The following is a 20,693-nucleotide window of genomic DNA, read 5'->3' on the forward strand; positions in this document are numbered from 1 at the left end:
TCCTGCCTCAGGGAGGCAGGTGATTGAAGGTCTCTGAGGCTGCTCTTACCTGAGAGCCGGGCTCCGCTCCGGGCGGGGGCGACGCACCTGGGGACAGGGGGGCCGGGTGGTTGGTGGGGGGGAGGGATTAATCTGGAGGCGGGGCTAACTGTCGGCAGGGGGCGTGGCCGACGGACGGGGGCGTGGCCGATAGACTGGGGTGGGGCTGACGGCCTGACGGGGGCGTGGCCGGGGCGGGGCCAGCGGCCGGGGGCGGGGCTGACGGACGGGGCGCGGCCGACGCATGGGCGGGGGCGGGGCCAGTGGGCGGGGTCGGGGCGTGGCCAGCACGGGGGCGGGGCCAGCTGGCAGCCGCGGTTCCTCGGCGGGAAAGTTAAAATGGCGGCGGTGCGCTGATCTTCCACGGATGGAAGTGAATGTCCGTCCGTCTGCCCCCTCCCTCGGCCGGGCCCCGCGGTACGGATGGGTACAGGGGCCCTGGTGTGGTGGTTGGATCAGTTGGCTCTGGTGTTGGACTATGGAGCCCGGCCCTGGGTCCCTGTGGCAGGGCCGGGTTCCCCCCACCCCCTGTGGCAGGGCCGGTCCCCCCCTCCCCGCCCCCGTGTGTAGGGCCGGGTCCCCCCTGTTAGGACTGGGTCCGCCCCGTGTGTAGGGCCGGGTCCCCCCTGTTAGGACTGGGTCCCCCCCCTGTGGTAGGGCTGGGTCCCCTGGGCACTGGTCGGGCTGAGCTCCCAGGGCACTGTGGTAGGGCTGGGCACTGTGGTAGGACTGGACTTTGTTTAGAGCTGGAAATCTTGGCCTGATGTAGGCAACACATAAAACTGAAGTAGGACTGGTCACAGTGGGACCTGGGTAAGGCTGGGCACTGGGATGGGGTACAAGGCACCCTGGGTTGAGGCTGGGTGCATGTGACCTGTTGTGGGGCTGGGCCTGTGCCCAGCCTGGAGCTGGGAGACCTGGGCTGATTTGGGCACATTTAACTTTGGGGTAAGATGGTTGCATTGTGCCCCATGACAGGTCTGGGTCCTAGGCTTTAGGCACATTGGATTGTGATGGGGCCCAGAACAGGTAGAGGTGGGCACCATGGGCTCTGTGATAAGATTGAGCATAGTGAGCCCTGTGTAGGTTTGCAACAAATAGGCTCTGGTAGTGTTCATGGTTCATTCCTGTCTCCTTCTTGTAGTAATGGCCTAATGGCTTTGAAAGCCTTCACATACCCTCTGCCTGAGACCCGGTTTATCCATGCGGGGGGGACTGTTTACAAACTCAAAATGCGTTACAGTCACCATATCAGGTAAGCTTGCTGCAAGCCACTGGCCTTAGCCATGAAATGATTGTTAAATTTTTGTCTTTCAGGCTGCATATTAATTGCGACTCGAAGTCGACTTTATTGCCATCTACACAAGTACATGTCTGCACAGGTGCAATGAAAAACTTACTTGCAGCAGCATCACAGGCACATAGCGTCAGATAGGCAGGGTTCACAAGCGAAACATTGATTAACAGCATGAATTATACAAGAAAAGACAATTAGAACAAAAAGAAGTCCATTGTAGTGCAAAGTGGTCATGGTGTTTTTATACTCAGGCAGTGATTAAGGTTGTGCAGGTTGGTTCAAGAACGAATGGTTGAAGGGAAGCAGTTGTTCTAGAACCTGGTGGTGTGGGACTTCAGGCTTCTGTACCTCCTGCCCGATGATGACTATGAGAAGATGGCATGGCCTGGATGTTGGGGATCTTTAATGATGGATGCTCCTTTTTTTGAGATTTGATCTGATTTGATTCTGAGATTTGGTCTGGGTTATCGTTAATTTCGCTAGTCTTGGGGTACTGTCACTCTGAGCTTTGACTGGGGTCATTTTTGATTTCCCTCATCTAGGGTTCCTCGCTCTGAGCTTGCTCTCACTCACATCTCTAGTCTGGAGTTACTCTCACTCCATAAGGTTGGTTCAAGAACCGAATGGTTGAAGGTAGCTGTGAGAAGACGGCGTGGCCTGGTAGCTGCCTGATGGTAGCTGTGAGAAGACGGCACGGCCCACATGGTAGGGATCTTTGATGATGGATGTTGCTGCCTTGAGGCAGCGCCGCATGTAGATACTCCCGATGGTGGGGAGGGATGTGCCCATGGTGTATTGGGCTGAGTCCACTACTCTCTGCAGCTTCTTGTGTTCCTGCACATTCGAATTGCTGTACCAGACCATGATGCAACCAGTCAGGTACACAGTTGAAAGCCTCCTATGTGCAAATTTTCCAATTCTGACTTTCTTGCGTTGAGGATCCAATTCACACAGTGTAAGAGATAGAAGCAGCAGTAATCTGTTCAACCTTTCAAGCCTCCCCACTAATCATATCTAATCTGATTGTGGCTTTAGCTCCACTTTCTGACCTGTTTCCCATAACCCTTGATTCCCCATAGACCAGAAGTCTGACTTTCGTGACCTTGAATTCAATGACTCAGCCTGCAGAGTTCTCTGTGGTTGAGATTTCCAATGACTTAAGACTCGGAAGAAATTCCTCCTCTGTCTTGGTTGGGCAACCTGCCACTCCAAAACTTTGCACCCTTGTTTTTGATTCCTCTACAAGGGGAAACATCCTCTTAGTATCTATACATCAAGTCCCTTCCTATATGTTGCAATAAGATTGCATCTCAGTCATCTAAGCTCCAATGAATACAGGCCTCACCTGTGCACATCTTCCTCATCCTCTGTCTCAGTGCTCCAACCTGATCTTCACAACTGTGGAGTTTTGTAGTTATTTAACAAACTTGTTTGATTTGCCTCACTCTCTCGTCTTTTAAGTCGTGAAGCAATGGGCTCTATATAATGCAGATTGGGGCCTCTGGTTTCAGTATTGAGGCACCATACTTCAGTTGAAACATTTTGATAAACATATCTAAATATTAAAAAGTAAAATACTGCAAGTATTAGCAATCTCATAGTTATACAGCATGAAAAAAGGCCCTTTGGCCCAACTCATCCATGCCGACCAAGTTGTCCACTTGAGCTTGTCCCATTTCCCAGCATTTGGCCTACATTCCTCAAAAGCTCTCCTATCCATTGTTAGATATGGAGATGTTGTCCAGAAGGTTCTTTGGAAGTCAAGAATGAGGCGCAAATCTTTATGGCTGCAGCCGCTTTATTAGATGTTCATCATGGTACAGGTCAGACACGGTCAGCCTGCACCAGCAAGCAAAGCAAGTAAAGAAGTAACAAAGAACTTGACCACGTGCTCTCCCTTTATACTGCAAACTGGTCTAAACTGCTTTAGATAAGGAAACCTGTGACCAGGTACTGACTGAGTCTCACTTCAGCTTGTGCAGACAAATAAACTACAGAAGTATAGAACCAAATATACTACGTTACTAAAAGTTTACAGACGGGTGATTATACAAACATGTAAACAAGTGTAAAGAAAGCTAAAACTACAAGGAAAAACACAAAACAATCTGGACCCTAATCCAACACCATGTACCTGTCTTACTGTCTTTTGAATGTTGTAATTGTACCAGCCTCAACCACTTTCTATGGCAACTCGTTCCATATAATCACTACTCTCTGTAGAAAAAGCTGCTTCTCAGGTCCCTTTTAAATCTTTCCCCTCTTGCATTAAATCTATGCCCTCTAGTTTTAGACTCCCCTGCCCTGGGGAAAAGGTGTGGCTATCTACGCCCCTCATGATTTTAGAAATCTCTGTAAGGTCACCCCTCAGCCTCCTTCGCTCCAGGGAAGACAGTCCTGGCCCGTCCGGTCTCTCCTTGTAACTTAAGCCCTCCAGTCCCGGCAACATCCTTGTAAAATTATTTCAAATACAAATAATATTTACTGAAAACATCAGTCAGTGACTTAGAGATGGTTTGGTGTCTAGGGTTTGCAGTAACCAGTCTACTGTACATTATCATTGACTTATCCAGAAAGCAGAAGTAGGCCGAAAGCCTGTTTCTGTGCTTTCTGACTCCATGACTGAACTATTGAAAGAGGAAAGAAATAGAAACCACAGCAATCTGAAAGCAAAATGCTGTAACTCTGAAAATAAACGTCAGATACTGCATGTACTCAGCAGATCAGGCAGCCACTGTGAAGTTGGAAGTAGCTTAATGTTTCAGGTCATCGATTCCTTTCGTCAATGGATAAGCCACAGCAACTTCTCCCAATAAAGATAGGATAAACTCTCCAGAAAAAATTTTTAGTATAAATTACATGCACAAGATCAATCAGTCATGTCCACCAGTGTGGTTATTGAGCCTGAATGACAGAAATTACCCAACTCTCTACACCCTCTCTGGCCATGGTGCTGTCGTTATATAGAACATTACAGCACAGTACAGGCCCTTCGGCCCACAATGTTGTGCCGACATTTTATCCTGCTCTAATATCTATCTAACCCTTCCCTCCCAAATGTTCACAAGATCACAAGACAAGGGAGCAGAAGCAGGCCATTCGGCCCATCGAGTCTGCTCCAAGGAAAGGGAAATAGAAATGAGAAATGGGGAATGGGGGAAGACGAAGGAAAAAAAAACTATTCTAATCCCAATTACCGGCCTTATCCCCATATCCCTTGATATCCTGACTATTTAGATATCTATCTATCTCCTCCTTGAACGCCCCCACTGATCTGTCTTCCACTGCTGTACGTTAACCCTTCCCTCCCATTTCTCTATCATTCATGTGGCTATCTAAGATTTAGCTAATAAAAATAGCTAATGCAGCTAATAAAAAAATCTTTTCCCCTCTCATCTTAAACCTATGCCCTCTAGTTCTTAATTCCCCAACTCCGGGGAAAAATACTGAGTGCATTCACCCTATCTATGCCCCTCATGATTCAAGGAATAAGAGCAGGACTAGGCCATGTGGCCCAGTGAGTCTGACTGAAGTTCAACCCTATCTTGGTCTCTAATTCCAACATGTCCAAAAATCTACAGATGTGAATCATTAACGTAATCATTGATTGAGCTTCCACAGCTTCCAGAGAGAGAACTGAGAGATTCACAAAGTTTTTGTGAAGCTATTTCCCCTTCTGTCAGTTCTAAGTGGCCAATTCCTTATCCTTAGGCTATACTACCTGGGTCAGGATTCTTCAGGTACAAACCTCGCAGCATCCGCCATATGTCCTGTGAGGATTTAAGAAGAATAACTTTGCTTTCCTGCAGCACTCCCCATATGCTGACAGGCCACTCAGAAGAGCCAGAGATGATGGCCACCAAGATTTGCAAAGGGAGCATAATAAATGGGCCATCCAGCTCTTTGAGCTTGCTCCTGACTGACCTCCAGCTACAACACCACCTTCCAACACTATTGGCATAATCCCTCGATTTCTTTTATATCCAGAAATCTATAAATCTCTGTGAACGAACACCTGCGCCTACAAGTAGAGAATTCGAAATACTCACCATCCTCCAAGTAAAGAAATTTCTCCTCATTTCAGTCCTAAACACCTTTATTCTGAGGCTGTGGCCTGTGGTCCTGCATTCTTAAGATAGGGAAAACATCCTTCCTGCATGTAACCTGTCAAGCCCTTTAAGAATTTTGTAGATTTCAATGTTATCTCCTCTCATTTTTTCTAAATGCTAGAGATTGTAGTCCCAATCCTTCTGCATATGGCACACCTGTATCCCGGAACCACTCTAGTAAATCAATGCTGCACTTTCTAAGTCTTGGGTAAGGAGATCAAAGCTGATGTTTTACTCCAGGTGCAATCTCACCAATTGTCATAAGACTTCCTCACTCCTGTATCAAATCCTCTCTCAATAAAGGCTAATATACCATTGGTCCTTCTAATTGCTTGCTGCACCTGCATGTTGGCTTGTGACTTGTGTGCTTGGGTCCCTTTGAAAATCAACAGTACTCAATCTCTCACCATTCAACAGACACCGTGTTTCTGCTATGTTCACTGAAGTGAATGACCTCGCATTTGACCATGTTGTATTCCATCTGCCATTGTCTTGCTCTCAGCTTGTTCATAGCCTCCCCCATAGTCACATCCCCACCTAGTTTAGAATAAATAGTAAACTTGGAAATTTAACATTTTGTCCCCTCGGGCAAATCACTGTTATAGATTGGGAATAGCTGGGCTCAAGCACTGATCCCTGCAGTACCCCACTAGCCACAGGCTGCTAACTTGATAATGATCTGTTTATTCCCATTCTTTGCTTTCTCTTTGATAACCAGAACGGTAGTGTAGCGGTTAGCGTAACGCTTTACAGCGCCAGCGACCCGGGTTCAATTCCGGCCGCTGTTCTCCCTGTGCGTCTGCGTGGGTTTCCTCCGGGTGCTCCGGTTTCCTCCCACGTTCCAAAGACGTACGGGTTAGGAAGTTGTGGGCGTGTCAGGAAGTGTAGCAACACTTGCGGGCTGCCCCCAGAACACTCTACGCAAAAAGATGCATCTCACTGTGTGCTTCGATGTACGTGTGACTAATAAGGAAATCTTATCAATCCCCATGAGTATTGTACCAGCTGTAATCTTGTTAACCAATCTACTGCTTGTGACTTTGTTGAAAACCTGAAGGTCTAAATACAGCACATCCATTGTTGTTTCTACCAGCTGTGGTAAAGAAGGGGGAAGAAGATGGAGAGAGTGGTTTGGAGAACTAAACATGGTTGAAGAAAATGTCAGCATGGACTGGTTGGGCTGAAGGGCCTGTACCTGTGCTGTATTGCTCTCTCTATGACTCTAAAAGGGATTGACATTCAGTAGCCCTGACCACTCATCATTCAAGTCATTCTTTTCACGATGGAGTCCGTTTGAGCCCCTCCCTTGTCCACTTCAGTGGAGTTCTCTGCTGAAGGGAATCAGTAGGGGTTATATTCTGTTTCACTGCACAGACCTTAGTCTCGTGTGAAAGACATGTTTAAGCCCAGCTGCCGCCCTTAAGCAAGAAGGCTCAAAGGTGCTGATGAAGCCCTCCGCAAGCATAATCACAAAAACTGCTGATGCTGGAAGTCTGGAACAAAAACAGAAAAAGCAGGAAAAACTCAGCAAATCAGGCAGCATCTGTGGAAAGGGAAATAGTCAATGTTCCCTGTAGCCGGCCGCGGTCTGACCATACACGTGCCCCATTTCCACCCATGCGCTGTCCGCACTATTCCTGGTTACGTTTTGTCTTCACGCCCTTCCCTGTTCCTGGCCACACTCCAGCCCCTTGCTCCCATAGCTGCTGCACTTGGGCTCGATGGGAGCGGGCACTGGCCCGGGGACTTGCAATGAAGGACACTGGTTGGGGGGAGATCACAGGGATCTTGCGCTACATGTCCAAAGTTCCTTGTAGGTAGCAGGGGCCACAACTAGAGGACTGGTCACGTTAAAACTGTGAGCATTGGAGATTGCTGGGGAGATAAGTGAGGCAAATTTTAATCATGAGAGCTTAAAATGATTATAATTGTTTTCTTTGGGACAGATGTGAAAGGGGAATGGAGATGTATAAAGTTATGGGAAGCCCAAACAAGGTGAAATTTACCTTGGCAGAGAGGTCAATAACTACTGGACACAGACTTATAAGAAAGACTCCCCTGACTGCTCTTCCATCTTCACTACTGGCCATCTCCCAGCATTTTCCCTTGCAACACCTGCACCACTCATCCCTTGCCAATGCCAGAGACCCAAGATGAAGGAGCGATTCACTTGCACTTCTTCCAACTGAGTGTATTGCAGTGCTCGTGCTGTGATCTCTCCTGCATTGGAGAAACCAGGCACAGCTTGGGGACGGCTTTGCAATGCACCTTTGTTTAACCTGGAGGAGTGACCCTAAGCCTTGAGTTGCCTGTCACTTTGATTTCCCCATCTCACCACTCTAACCTATCTGCCTATGACTCCTTGCACTGTTGTAGCAAGCCCCGACTTTAAGCTTGAAGAACAGGACCTTCCGCCTGAGCATGTTACAGCCTTCGGGCTTTGCACGCCATCAAATCGTGCAAGTCATAGTGATAGAGTCATACAGCATGGAAACAGGCCCTTCGGCCCAACTCGTCCATGCCAACTGTGTTGCCCAGCAAGCTAGTCCCGTCTGCCCGCATTTGGCCCTCAGCCCTCTAAACGTCTCCTATCCATGAACTTATCTAGAAGGCTTTTAAATGTTGCTGATGTGCCCACCTCAACCACTATTTCTGGCAGCTCATTCCAAATACTCACTACCCTTTGCGTGAAGAAGCTGCCCCTGATGTCCCTTTTAAATCTCTCACCTCTGAATTTAAACCTCTGCCCTCTTGTTTTTAGCACCCTTTCCCTGGGAAAAAGACTAGACAATGCGAGTACAAATAGCATAAATGGCAATGAGGCATCTCTCCCCGATGAGCTTAATGCCTTTTATGCACGCTTTGAGAGGGGGAATATTGACACACCTGTGTGAGTCCCCACAGGACCCGACGACCCTGTGATCTCAGTCTCAGAGGCTGACGTCAGAACATCCCTCAGGAGGGTGGATCCTCGCGAGGCGTCAGGCCCCGACGTTGCACCTGGCCGAGTGCTTAAAAACCTGTGCTGACCAACTGGCTGGAGTGTTCAGGGACATCTTCAACCTCTTGCTTCTGAGGTGTGAGGTTCCCACCTACTTCAAGATGGCATCAATTGTACCAGTGCCCAAGAAGAGCAGGGTGACTTGCTTCAACAACAACCATCTGGTAGCGCTTACATCCATTGTAATGAAGTGCTTTGAGAGATTGGTTCAGTAAGGACCCAGACCTGCTTCAATTTTCCTATTGCCAAATTAGGTCTACAGCAGACGCTATCTCTCCACTCTGCTCTGGATCACCTGGACAACCGCAACGCATCTGTCAGGCTGTTCTTCATTGACTACAACACCATCATCCCCTCACAACGTATCGTCAAGCTCCAAGACCTGGGCCCCTGTACCTTCCTTTGCAATTGGATCCTCGACTTCCTCACTGGGAGACCACAATCAGTACGGATCGGAAACCTCATCTCCTCACTGACCATCAACACAGGTGCACCTCAGGGCTGCGTGCTTAGCCCCGTGCTCTATCTCTATACCTACAACTGTGTGGCTAAGCATAGCTCCAACGCCATCTACAAATTTGCTGATGACACCACTGTGGTTGGCAGAATCATGGATGGTGACGAGGAGGCCTACAGGAGTGAGATAGGTCAGCTGGTTGAGTGGCGCAATGACAACCTTGTTCTCAACATCAGCAGGACAAAGGAACTGATGGTAGACTTTAAGAAAGGGAAGTTCGGCGAATACACAGCAGTCCTCATTGAAGGGTCTGCGGTGGAAAGGGTGAGCACCTTCAAGTTCCTGGGTGCCAACTATCTATCCTGGGCCCGTCACATAGATGAAGAAGGCACGCCAGTGTTTCTACTTAAAAGTTTAAGGAGGTTTGGCATGTCATCGGCATATGTCAAGACTCTGACAAACTTCTACAGATGTACAGTGAAAAGCATTCTGACTGGTTGCATCACAGCCTGGTACGGACACTCCAATGCACAGGTATGCAAGAGGCTACAGAGAGCAGTGGACTCAGCCAGTTCCATTACAGGTACAGTTCTCCCCACCATAAGGAAGGCAACATCCATCGTCAGGGATCCCCCCCCCCCCCCCCCACCACCATCTGGGCCGTGCCCTCTTCTCGATGCTGCCATCAGGCAGGAGGTACAGGAGCCTGAAGACCCCACACCTCACGGTTCAACAACAGCTTCTTCCGCACCTGTCATCCAAGTTCTTGAACCAATCTGAAAGATCCTAATTCTACCTCAGACTATATTTCCCTCAACTTGCACTGATGTCGTTATGGTCATTTTTGTTTATTCTGTAAGTTATGTGTAATTTATATTTGTCGTCCTTGTAATGTACTATGCAGCTACTGCAAAAAAACTAATTTTCATGGCATGTGTACTCTGGTTATGTATACTCATGACATCAAACTTGAAACTTGAATCAAAATTGAACTCAACAATTTCAGATAACTCCCTCTCTCGGTTTGTATCAGGATTGGTTCGTTCTGCCATTGGTTGTGCATCAGCTTTTCTCTCTCCACTTACGCTACCTGATCTTCTGGGCATTTTCTATGGTTCTGACTTGCATTTAAAAAATTTTTTTTTACAAGTCCCTCCGTTTATTTTCTTCCTTTAATGTCTCATTATTCTGTCATCAACAGCTATTCACCACAGCAATCCTGTCCCCAACACCACAGAGATACTTCCTTTGTTCTATACGTCCCTTCCCCACCCTCTCTGCAACTTGCAACTAATTTCCCTCTCTCTTTCCCAGTTCTGACAAAGGAGTTTCGACCTGAAGTGTTAGCTTGGTTCCTTTTTCCCCAGATGCTGCCTGGCCAACAGAGTGTTTCCAATATTTTCTGCTTTTATTCCCGTATAATTGCACTTGCTGCATGAAAGGATGGTTGGCAATTATCCCCAATTGTCCCTGGATGAGGGCCTTGGTGCCATAATGTCCAGAGCTATGTAGCAAGACCTGGCAATGAGATTGGACTCGGCAGCATTTTTTCGGCTGGCGTGTTCCAACTGTAAATCTAGGTTGCTAAAACGAAAACGGTTTACATGGGGAGCGTGGGAGTTAAAATTGTGAACTGAATGTTACTCATCTGAGGCAGAGGTTAGAACGTTTGACCACTATCCTCATGTTCTTTTGCACCTTTTATACAAAATGCAAATATAAACTGGTGTAATTCAGAACTATTGTTGGATGAGTGAGTCATCCCAATCTTGTGCTATGAAGTTGCTTCAATTTTTATGCTATTTAACAGTGATTTTGTTTTTAGTTGAATGACATACATTACTTGTATAAATAGATTTATTGACTTTGGGATTAGATGTGGGGTCATTTGGAAACACATATTCAAAACCTTTCCATTTTTTCAGAGAAGACTTGGGAATCAACAGAGAGCAAGTTGGACAAGAGTTAGAGGTATGTTCAAATGTTTTGGCAAACAGATATTGGGTGAATGGTATTTAATTCATAACCATCAAGAGAATGCCAGAACTACATTGGAAGGTGGAAGTGTTGACATCACTGATTATGACCTAGAAATTAGGGCAGGCACGGTAGTGTAGCAGTTAGTGTGACGCTATTACAGTGCCAGTAACCTGGGTTCAATTCCAGCCGCTGTCTGTAAGGAGTTTGTATGTTCTCCCCGTGACTGCGTGGGTTTCCTCCGGTAAGTGGCAAAAGAATCAGAGGGGAGTTGACGGGAATGTGTTGGGGGGGGGGGGGTTAGGGTTACAGGGAATTGGGGGATGGGGGAATGGGACAGATGGGATTGCTTTGTTGGGACCTGATAGATTTAGGGGTCTATATCACAGTGTGTGGGTTTCCTCCGGGTGCTCTGGTTTCCTCCCACATCCCAAAGACGTACGGGTTAGGAAGTTGCGGGCGTGCTATGTTGGCGCCGGAAGTGTGGCGACACTTGCAGACTGCCCCCAGAACACTCTACGCAAAAAGATGCATTTCACTGTGTGTTTCGATGTACATGTGACTAATAAAGAAATCTTATCTTATAAATCCAATCTCAAACATGAGAAGTCTAACTATTTTCCTTGACATTCAATAGTATTATCACTGCCAAATCCCCCATTCTCAGTGTCCGGGTTAATTCTGTGGCTCAGCGGCTTTTCTTTGAGTCAGAAGGTTTTGAGTCCCAACCCAGAGAATTAGCGGCAGAAATTTAGGCAGACGTTCCAGTGCAGCTCCCAGTGAATGCTGCACATTGAAATCTGTAGGGTAAGGTGATAAATGCAGCCCTGCATGACAGGTGAATGTAAATGTCCTGTGGTACATTTTGAAGGAGAAGAGCATGGATGTCTGGACAATATTTATCTCTCAATCAGCCACAGAAGTTCAAATTATTTAGCTGATATCACTTTGCTGTTTGTGGGAATTCAGTGCCCACAAATTGCTATTTTTGCTTGGTTAAACAGTGACGGCACCTTCTTACTGGTTGTAAAGTGCGTTAGGATATCCAGAGGTCGTGAAAGGCCTCGTAAATGTAAGTCTTTTATTTATTTTTTATCATTGACTCAAAACTTAATCGACCTCATAAATATTGTGGACATGAGACCAGGTCAGAGACTTGAGAAATCCTGTAATGAGTGGCTCATCTAACTTCCCAAAGCTTTTCCAACAATTGCAAGGCACACGTCAGCGGTGTGATGGGTTTATTTTCATTTACCTGGATGCATGCAGCACCAACAACTCTCAAGAATATGGGCACATTTCAAAATAAAGCAGAGACTGCTTAATCGGCATGAGTCGGAGTACAGGAAGGAGATAGAGAGCTTAGTGACATGGTGTCATGACAACAACCTTTCCCTCAATGTCAGCAAAACAAAAGAGCTGGTCATTGACTTCAGGAAAGGGGTTGGTGTACATGCACCTATCTATATCAATGGTGCTGAGGTCGAGAGGGTTGAGAGCTTCAAGTTTCTAGGAGTGAACATCACTAATAGCCTGTCCTGGTCCAACCACGTAGATGCTACGGCCAAGAAAGCTCACCGAGCGCCTCTACTTCCTCAGGAGGCCAAAGAAATTTGACATGTCTCCTTTGACACTCACCAACTTTTATCGATGCACCATAGAAAGCAAGCTATCTGGATGCACCACGGCTTGGTACGGCAACTGGTCTGCCCAGGACCTCAAGAAACTGCAGAGAGTTGTGGACACAGCCCAGCACACCATGGAAACAAGCCTCCCCTTCATAGATTCTGTCTTTACCTCTCGCTGCCTTGGTGAAGCAGCCAGCATAATCAAAGACTCCAACCACCCGGGTCATTCTCTCTTCTCTCCTCTCCCATCAGGCAGAAGATACAGGACACGTACCACCAGGCTCAAGGACAGCTTCTATCCCACTGTGATAAGACTATTGAACGGTTCCCTTATATTGATGAGATAGACTCTTGACCTCACAATCTAGCTTGTTTGACCTTGCACCTTATTGTCTGCCTGCAATGCACTTCCCTGTAGCTGTGATACTTTACTCTGTATTCTGTTATTGTTTTTACCCTGTACTACCTCAGTGCACTCTGTACTACCTCAATGCACTGTGTAATGAATTGACCTGTACGGTTGGTTTGCAAGACAAGTTTTTCACTGTACCTCGGTACAAGTGACAATAATAAACCAATACCAATACCTTACATAGCCACTTGCTGCACTATAGATGCACCAAGGCTGAGGTGTATACTATCTATAAGATGCTCAGCTGCAACTTGTTGCCGGGACTGGAGGGCTGGAGTTATGAGGAAAGGCTGGATAGGATGGGACTTTCTTTCCTGGGGTGTAGGAGGATGAGGGGTGACCTTGTAGAGATGCATAAAATCATGAGGGACATAGATAGGGTGAATGGTCACAGTCTTTTTCCCAGGGTATGGGGGCTGAAAACTAGAGGGCATAAGTTTAAGGTGAGGTGAAAAGATTGAAAAGGGACCTGAGAGGAGACTTCACAGGGTGTGGTGGGTATATGGAATGAGCTGCTGGAGGAAGTGGTACAGGCAGATACAATTACAACAGTTGAAAGACATTGGACAGGTGCGTGGATAGGGAAGATTCAGAGGGATATGGGCCACGTGCAGGCAAAAGGAAGTAGCTCAGATACACAACTTGGTCAGCATGGATGAGTTGGGCTGAATGGCCTGTTTCCGTGCTGTATAACACTACGACTCTATCAGCTTAGCAAATCTTTTTCACTGTACCCCACAAAACTGCAATCTCTGCCTCCGTGGAAGGACGGGCAGCAAGCACATGAGAACATCAATACTTGCTTGTTTCACTCCATATCTCACGCTATTCTGAAGTAGAAGTGAATTGCTATTTCATCAATGTCACTTGCTGACCCTGCAGCGCTTAGGCGGCACCTTCCCCACACAAGACTGCAGCAGTTCACCAGGATGGCTTCACAAGAGCAGTGGGAGGTGAGCACATTTGATGTTCAGATCCTGTGGGTGAATCTAGTACAAAGGCAAAGTGGGTCAGTGGATTGCATACACACAACACAATCTGTGGGTCAGGAGGAATGGTGGAATATGAAAGGGATTCGTGAGGCTAGTCTGGAATTGTAAGAGCAGCTGCCTCCAGTGGTAGGCTCACAGGCTGCAGGGAACAAAGTCAACTAAAACCCTGATTGCTGAGTTCTGTTGCTGCTCTTACATCAGGGCTGTTGCATTAATTGAGATAATCAGATTAACAATTAAATCATGACTATCGTTGTCCTGGTGGAATGGAGGAAGGCAGGTCGGACGCAAGCTGAAGAGAATTTTATGTTCTCTCTCCTCTGAGATTGCAAGTTCTAAATAACTTCCAGATAGTTTGGTTCCTGACAGTGACAAACAAGCACTGAAGCAATACTTCACCCTTCCCATGAAAGTGTGGTAGTATGTTTCCTAGCTTTCTTGGGATATTATGAATATACTTCTAACCAGGAAAGTGGGGTGTCTCTCTCCATGCAATAAGCATGCACTAGGTGCTGGAGAAATGTGGCCTGCACACATTTCTATGCATAAACTTCTAAACACGCGGATATGTTACTGTGTAGGTAGAGCAATTGAGATACAAAGTACAGAAACAGGAAATCTGGATCTCAAACTTCTGGGATTTACTGCAATAGCAACATACTATTAATCACAACGAGTATCTCTCCCTATTCTTCAGATAGATCAGGTGTGACTAACAAGTCTTCACCCTTTCTCATCCAGTGCCAACACCATCTGTGTCATTTAGTCTCTTGGGGTCTTCAATCACAAACAGTTCTTTTTATTCCCTCTCTATCCCTCCTCCTCCTCCTCAGCAACTTTTCCTCTTTTGCACTATTTATTTATCTTTGTAACTGGTAGTAATTTTTATGTCTTCCGTTACTGCTGCTGAAAAGCAGCAAATTTCACTGCATACAAGTCAGTGATGATAACCGTGATTCTGATTCTGACATGTGTTTTCTAACTCCCCTTGCTCTGTTGACCTGAAATATTAACTCCAATTTCTCCCTCCACAGATGCACCAGACCTGCTGAGTATTCCCAGCACTTTCACCTCCCTTCAATGCCTCTCCCAATTCTTGCTGTTCTTACTCCATAGTAACTTTCAGGTACTTCACCATTAAGATAGAAGGTCATATTCTGCATGGAGGTTGGTGACCAGTGGTGTGCCTCAGGGATCTGTACTGGGACCCTTACTCTTTGTGATTTTTATAAATGACCTGGATGAGGAAATGGAGGGAGGGGTTAGTAAGCTTGCTGATGACACACAGGTTGGAGGTGTTGTGGATAGTGTGGAGGGCTGTCAGAGGTTACAGCGGGACATAGATAGGATGCAAAACTGGGCTGAGAAGTGGCAGATGGGAGTTCAACCCAGATAAGTGTGAAGTGGTTCATTTTGGTAGGTCAAATATGATGGCAGGATATAGTATTAATGGTAAGACTCTTGGCAGTGTGGAGGATCAGAGGGATCTTGGGGTCCAAGTCCATAGGACGCTCAGAGCAGCTGCACAGGTTGACTCTGTGGTTAAGAAGGCATATGGTGGATTGTCCTTCGTCAATCATGGAATTGAATTTAGGAGCCGTGAGGTATTGTTGCAGTTATATAGGTCCCTGGTCAGACCCCACTTGGAGTACTGTGCTCAGTTCTGGTCACCTCACTACAGGAAGGATGTGGAAGCCATAGAAAGGGTGCAGAAGAGATTTATAAGGGTGTTGCCTGGATTGGGGAGCATGCCTTATGAAAACAGGTTGAGTGAACTCGGCCTTTTATCCATGGAGCGACGGAGGATGAGAGGTGACCTGATAAAGGTGTATAAGATGATGAGAGGCATTGATCGTGTGGATAGTCAGAGACTTTTTCCCAGGGCTGAAATGGTTGCCACAAGAGGACACAGGTTTAAGGTGCTGGGGAGTAGGTATAGGAGAGATGTCAGGGGTAAGTTTTTTACTCAGAGAGTGGTGAGTGCGTGGAATGGGCTGCCGGCAATGGTGGTGGAGGCTGATACGATAGGGTTGTTTAAGAGACTTTTGGATAGGTACATGGAGCTTAGAAAAATAGAGGGCTATGGGTAAGCCCAGTAATTTCTAAGGTAGGGACATGTTCGGCACAACTTTGTGGGCCAAAGGGCCTATATTGTGCTGTAGGTTTTCTATGTTTCTGTTACATTGTTGCAAGGAATTTTTTTTAAATTTGGTCATTCATTGGATATGGGTGTTCAGAATCAGATTTACTATCACTGACTTGTATGCAGTGAGATTTGTTGTTTTGTGGCAGCAGTACAGTGCAAATGTATAAAATTACTATAAATTACAAAAACAAATAGTGCAAGAAATGGAATAACGAAGGTGTTCATGGACCGTTCAGAAATCTGATGGCGGAGGGGAAGAAGCCATTCCTGAGTCATTGAGTGTGGGTCTTCAGGCTCCTGTACCTCTTCCCCGATGGTAGTAACGCGAAGAGGGCATGTCCCAGATGGTGAGGGTCCGTAGTGATAGACGTTGCCTTCTTGAGGCAGCACTTCTTGAAGACGTCCTTGATGGCGGGGAGGGTTGTGCCCGTGATGGAGCTGGCTGAGTCTACAACTCTCTGCAGTCTCTTGCGATCCTGTGCATTGGAGCCTCCGTACCAGGCTTTGATGCAACCAGTCAGAATGCTCTCCACCGTACATTTATAGAAATTTGTAATCTTTGATGACATACTGAACCTCCTCAAGCTCCTAATGAAGTAGAACCGCTGCCGTGCCTTCTTTGTGATTGCATCAATATGTTGGACCCAGGATAGATCCTTGGAGATGTTGACGCACAGAAACTTGAAGCTGCTCACCCTTTCCACTGCTGACCTTTCAATGAGGACTGGTGTGTGTTCTCCTGTCTTCCCCTTGCTGAAGTCCACAATAAATTCTTGCTGACATTGAGTGTGAGGTTGTTGTTGCTGATTAGATTGATTGTACATGTCTAATAGTTGCTAAAGTGAGTGACTGAGTGACCATTTCAGAGGCAGTTAAGAGTCAGCCACACTGGTTAGTTTAAAGCCACGTATAAACCAGACTGGGTAAGGACGGCAGATTTCTTTCCTTGAAAGCTGCTAGATAACCAGATTGGTTTTAACAGCAATCTTTTAGTTCCTTGGTATTGTTGACGTTGAGCGAGAGGTTGTTATTTGTGGCTCCGCTCAACCAGTTATTCTGTCTCATGATAATCGGTAATGTACACTGAGGATAAATCCCCTGCTCTTCTTCAGTGTTCTAACATGAAACATTTTACATCCAGCTGTAAGAGCTAATGAGAGGCTTGTCTCATCCAAAAGCTGGTATCTCAGTCCTAACTGGAAGTACTAGTCTAGACATTATTGCCTAAGCACATGACTTAAACTTCTAGCTTAGAGATAAGGTTGCTTCCCACAGCTGACGCAGTTATAGGAAGGACGGCTCAGAAGTTTTGTTTTGGGGGGGGGCAGAGGCATCTAGAGAGAGAATTACAGAGGTGGCGGAGTGGCAAACGGGGACGAGGGGTGGCTGCTGAGTGTGAGCCTTGGGGGTCTCTAAAACAGTGAGTTTCCAGATTAGCACTGAGGATAAAGAAACAGGTTTGGAGTGTGTCTTCAGTGGAAAAGGGAAGATAGCTGTGGTTCAGTTGGCCACAACACACTTTGTGGTAAGGATTGGGATTCAGTTATAGCTGAGGATTCCTAAATTAATGAGACCTTGACTGAAGCCTCATTCTGCTGTCACACATAAATGTAGAAGATCCCCACGGTACTTTCAAAGAAGTTCTGGTGTAATATTTCTCTCTTCATTATTTAGCTAATTTTTCATCGTGTTTTATGGGACCTTGTGAAAAATGGATGTTGTGTTTCCTTCATTATCCTAGTGGCTCCTCTTCAAAAGTACCCTGTGGTCACTGAAGTGCTTTGGGATGACCATGGGTAATGCAATACATTATACATCAATGCAAATTTGTTCCTTTGTCACTCAAAATATCCCTGAAAAAGAACTTGTTGATTTTCCTCATGTACCTATATTGGGTCTGATTTAAAGTTAGTGGCATTTAAAAGATGCCACCTCATTCTATGGTTTTAATTTGTGCCTATCATACAAACTGATCATACTTAAAAAGGTACATGTGGGAAAAATTTAAGTGTAATGTGAGAAATCCAGGGGAGCCCTGTAGTATAAAGGTATCACATAGAAAAATGGACCTTAAATAATGTTGTTTTGTTGCAGGATTCTATTCGTGCAGTGCTTGGAAATCTGGACAATTTGCAACCATTTACCACAGCGCATTTCACCATCTTCCCGTGTATCCTTTTCAGCTTGTTCCAGAAGGACTAGCTTGAATTCTATGAGAATATAGTGATCCAGCTAGAAATGTTAGTAGACACTGATGTATTACAGACAGTGACGGTAAACATATAAAATACAAGCAAATTTGAAAGGTTGTACTTTCCGATTTAGCTCCAAATAGTGCGGGACTTTACAGAGTGGGAGTACACGTCAGGAATTGACCAACACTCTAAGGGTAACAAAAAACAAAACTGCCAGAGGAACACAGCGGGTCAGGCAGCACCTGTGGAGGGAAATAGACAGTCGACATTTCAGGTCAAGACCCTTGATGTCCACTCAAGACGTTGACTCTCCATTTTCCTCCACAGATGCTGCCTGACTTGCTGGGTTCCTCCAGCGTTTGGTTTGTTGCACCACAGTTAGGATTAAAACAGTGCTGGAAAGGCTGAGCCAGTCAGGCAGCATCTGTGAAGAGAGAAAAAGAAAGTTAATGTTTCAAGTTATGAATTTTCACAGAGTACCTAATCCTGGGTGGATTGAGAAGGGGTGAGACCACTTGTAGACAGTGGACACAAGTAGAATTAATGCTTGAAGCATAAAGAAGCAGATTAGAAGAAACTTTCTTTGCAAATATTATAGAACACGTTATTGCAGGTTGGTAGTAAAGGCAACCCATTCACAGTATTTAAGTGAGAGTTAGATAATCCTTAAAAGTGTGAATAAAGCAGGGAACTAGAATTTGAACTAGAACTAGCACACTCAATGGAGCAAATAGATCCTGTCCACTGAACCTTCTGAGCTCATTTGGAATCAATATGTTACACTTGACCTGTTATGCCTGTGCTAGCTCCAGAAGAGTTCCCCACTTAGTCTTTTCCCTACTCTTTTCCTTTTATCCTTACAATACTTTTACGTTTTTTTTCTCTTCCTTTTCATAAGCTTTTATTGATCCCACTAAACACGCAATAAGCTAGGGCAATTTTAGACTGCTTCCTTCTTACCACCATTCCTCTAATAAGGAAGGTACCTGTTTTTTCAGCTCCCTAACCAATATGTATATTGTTTTTCCCAATCTTACATTCTGTCACTTTTTAAAAAATAGTTCTCACTTTCATTTTCCAATTTCAGACCTATCCATGTTAGATAATTTTCCTTCTTTGATTGCCTTCTGACATTCTTTTCTCCACAACCTTTGTGCTTCCTTCCCCAGACTTTTCTCATTCCCTCGTGTTCCTACTCAACCAATTGACATGGGTTACCTTGTCCTTTATTTCACTGCTGCCTTAGGGTCCTACTGTGCACAAATTAGCCACCACGGTTCCCTGTATTACAATGGGAACTGCATTTATGGGGCACAATCTTGAGGCAAGATCCCAAAGCTTAGACCAGCATCCTAACACGTATATCTCACCACAGCAGTTGAATTTAAATTCAGATAATGCAGTGAACCCTAGTACACTATGTCTATTATTGGTTATGAAGACCAAGCAACTGCCAATTATCACATAAACCTAACTCAGAATTGAGTCTGTTGTCCTTACCTAGCCTACATGTGATGCCTGCCCCACAGCACTGTGATCGCCTCTTAAATGCCAATTGACATGGGCTAGCAAGCCAGCCTGTCGTTTCGAGTGCTGTGAATGGTTAGGAAGCACTTCAGAATATCATAAGAATCTGAAAGTTGCTATGCAAATATAAGTGATATTTTAGATATTTGGGGCATAGGTAGGGTTGGGGAGTCAGGAACTAGAGGGCATAGGTTTAAGATAAGAGGGGAGAGATTTAATAAGAACTTGAGGAGCTTTTTGTCACTACTACCATTGAAGAACTCCTTTACACAGAGGGTGGTCCGTATATGGAATGAGCTGCTAGAGGAAGTGGTTGAGGCAGGTACAATATTTAAAAGACACCTGGACAGGTACACAGATGGGGAAGGTTATGGGCCAAACATGAGCAAATGGGACAAGCTTGGATGGGCATCTTGATCGGCATGGACCAGTTGGGCTGAAAGGCCTGTTTCCCTGCTGTATGACTCTATGACTACATTTCCTGTGTGATAAATTGATTTGCACAATACCCATTGTGTTGACCTTTAATTTACTTGGGCTGCGGAGGAATGAAAGGGTCTGTATTCTCCTTTACTGCTTGAACCACAAGATAAAAACAAGTGGGAGAGATTGTCAGAACTTCGGTTTAAACAAGGAAACAAAGTCCTCATCTCTTATCCATATGTATGCACCTTGTATATTGAACTGAGATCCGATCGACAGCATTCATTTGCAGGTAGATACCTTCCTTTCAAATGTAGAATCAGACAAAAATGACCCAAAGGTAAAACAAAACCCAATGAGATCTTTATTGATTTTCAGAGACATCTCATTTACTTCACGTTTCTCTTCTTCTGTTGTGTGCCAAGCCTTACTCTTTACCCAAAATAAAGGGCACTTGGTTACCTTGAGCCAGGTATTGTCCACTGTTAAT

General features: G+C 45.6%; 1 protein-coding gene across 1 annotated transcript in view; it reads left to right on the forward strand.

The window, feature by feature from the left end:
• Positions 1–373: 373 nt before the first annotated feature.
• LOC127586938 (membrane-anchored junction protein) overlaps positions 374–20,693 on the forward strand; it is a 43,437-nt gene continuing 23,117 nt past the window's right edge. Inside the window, exons 1-5 of the mRNA XM_052044968.1 lie at positions 374–456; positions 1,184–1,294; positions 10,829–10,874; positions 18,153–18,228; positions 20,370–20,495. Of these exons, the coding sequence (XP_051900928.1) occupies positions 407–456; positions 1,184–1,294; positions 10,829–10,874; positions 18,153–18,228; positions 20,370–20,495 (409 nt within the window). The 5' untranslated portion in view covers positions 374–406. The remainder of the gene's footprint in view (positions 457–1,183; positions 1,295–10,828; positions 10,875–18,152; positions 18,229–20,369; positions 20,496–20,693) is intronic.

The sequence above is a fragment of the Pristis pectinata genome, chromosome 38 (genome assembly GCF_009764475.1).
Source record: "Pristis pectinata isolate sPriPec2 chromosome 38, sPriPec2.1.pri, whole genome shotgun sequence".
Taxonomy (NCBI): Eukaryota; Metazoa; Chordata; class Chondrichthyes; order Rhinopristiformes; family Pristidae; genus Pristis; species Pristis pectinata.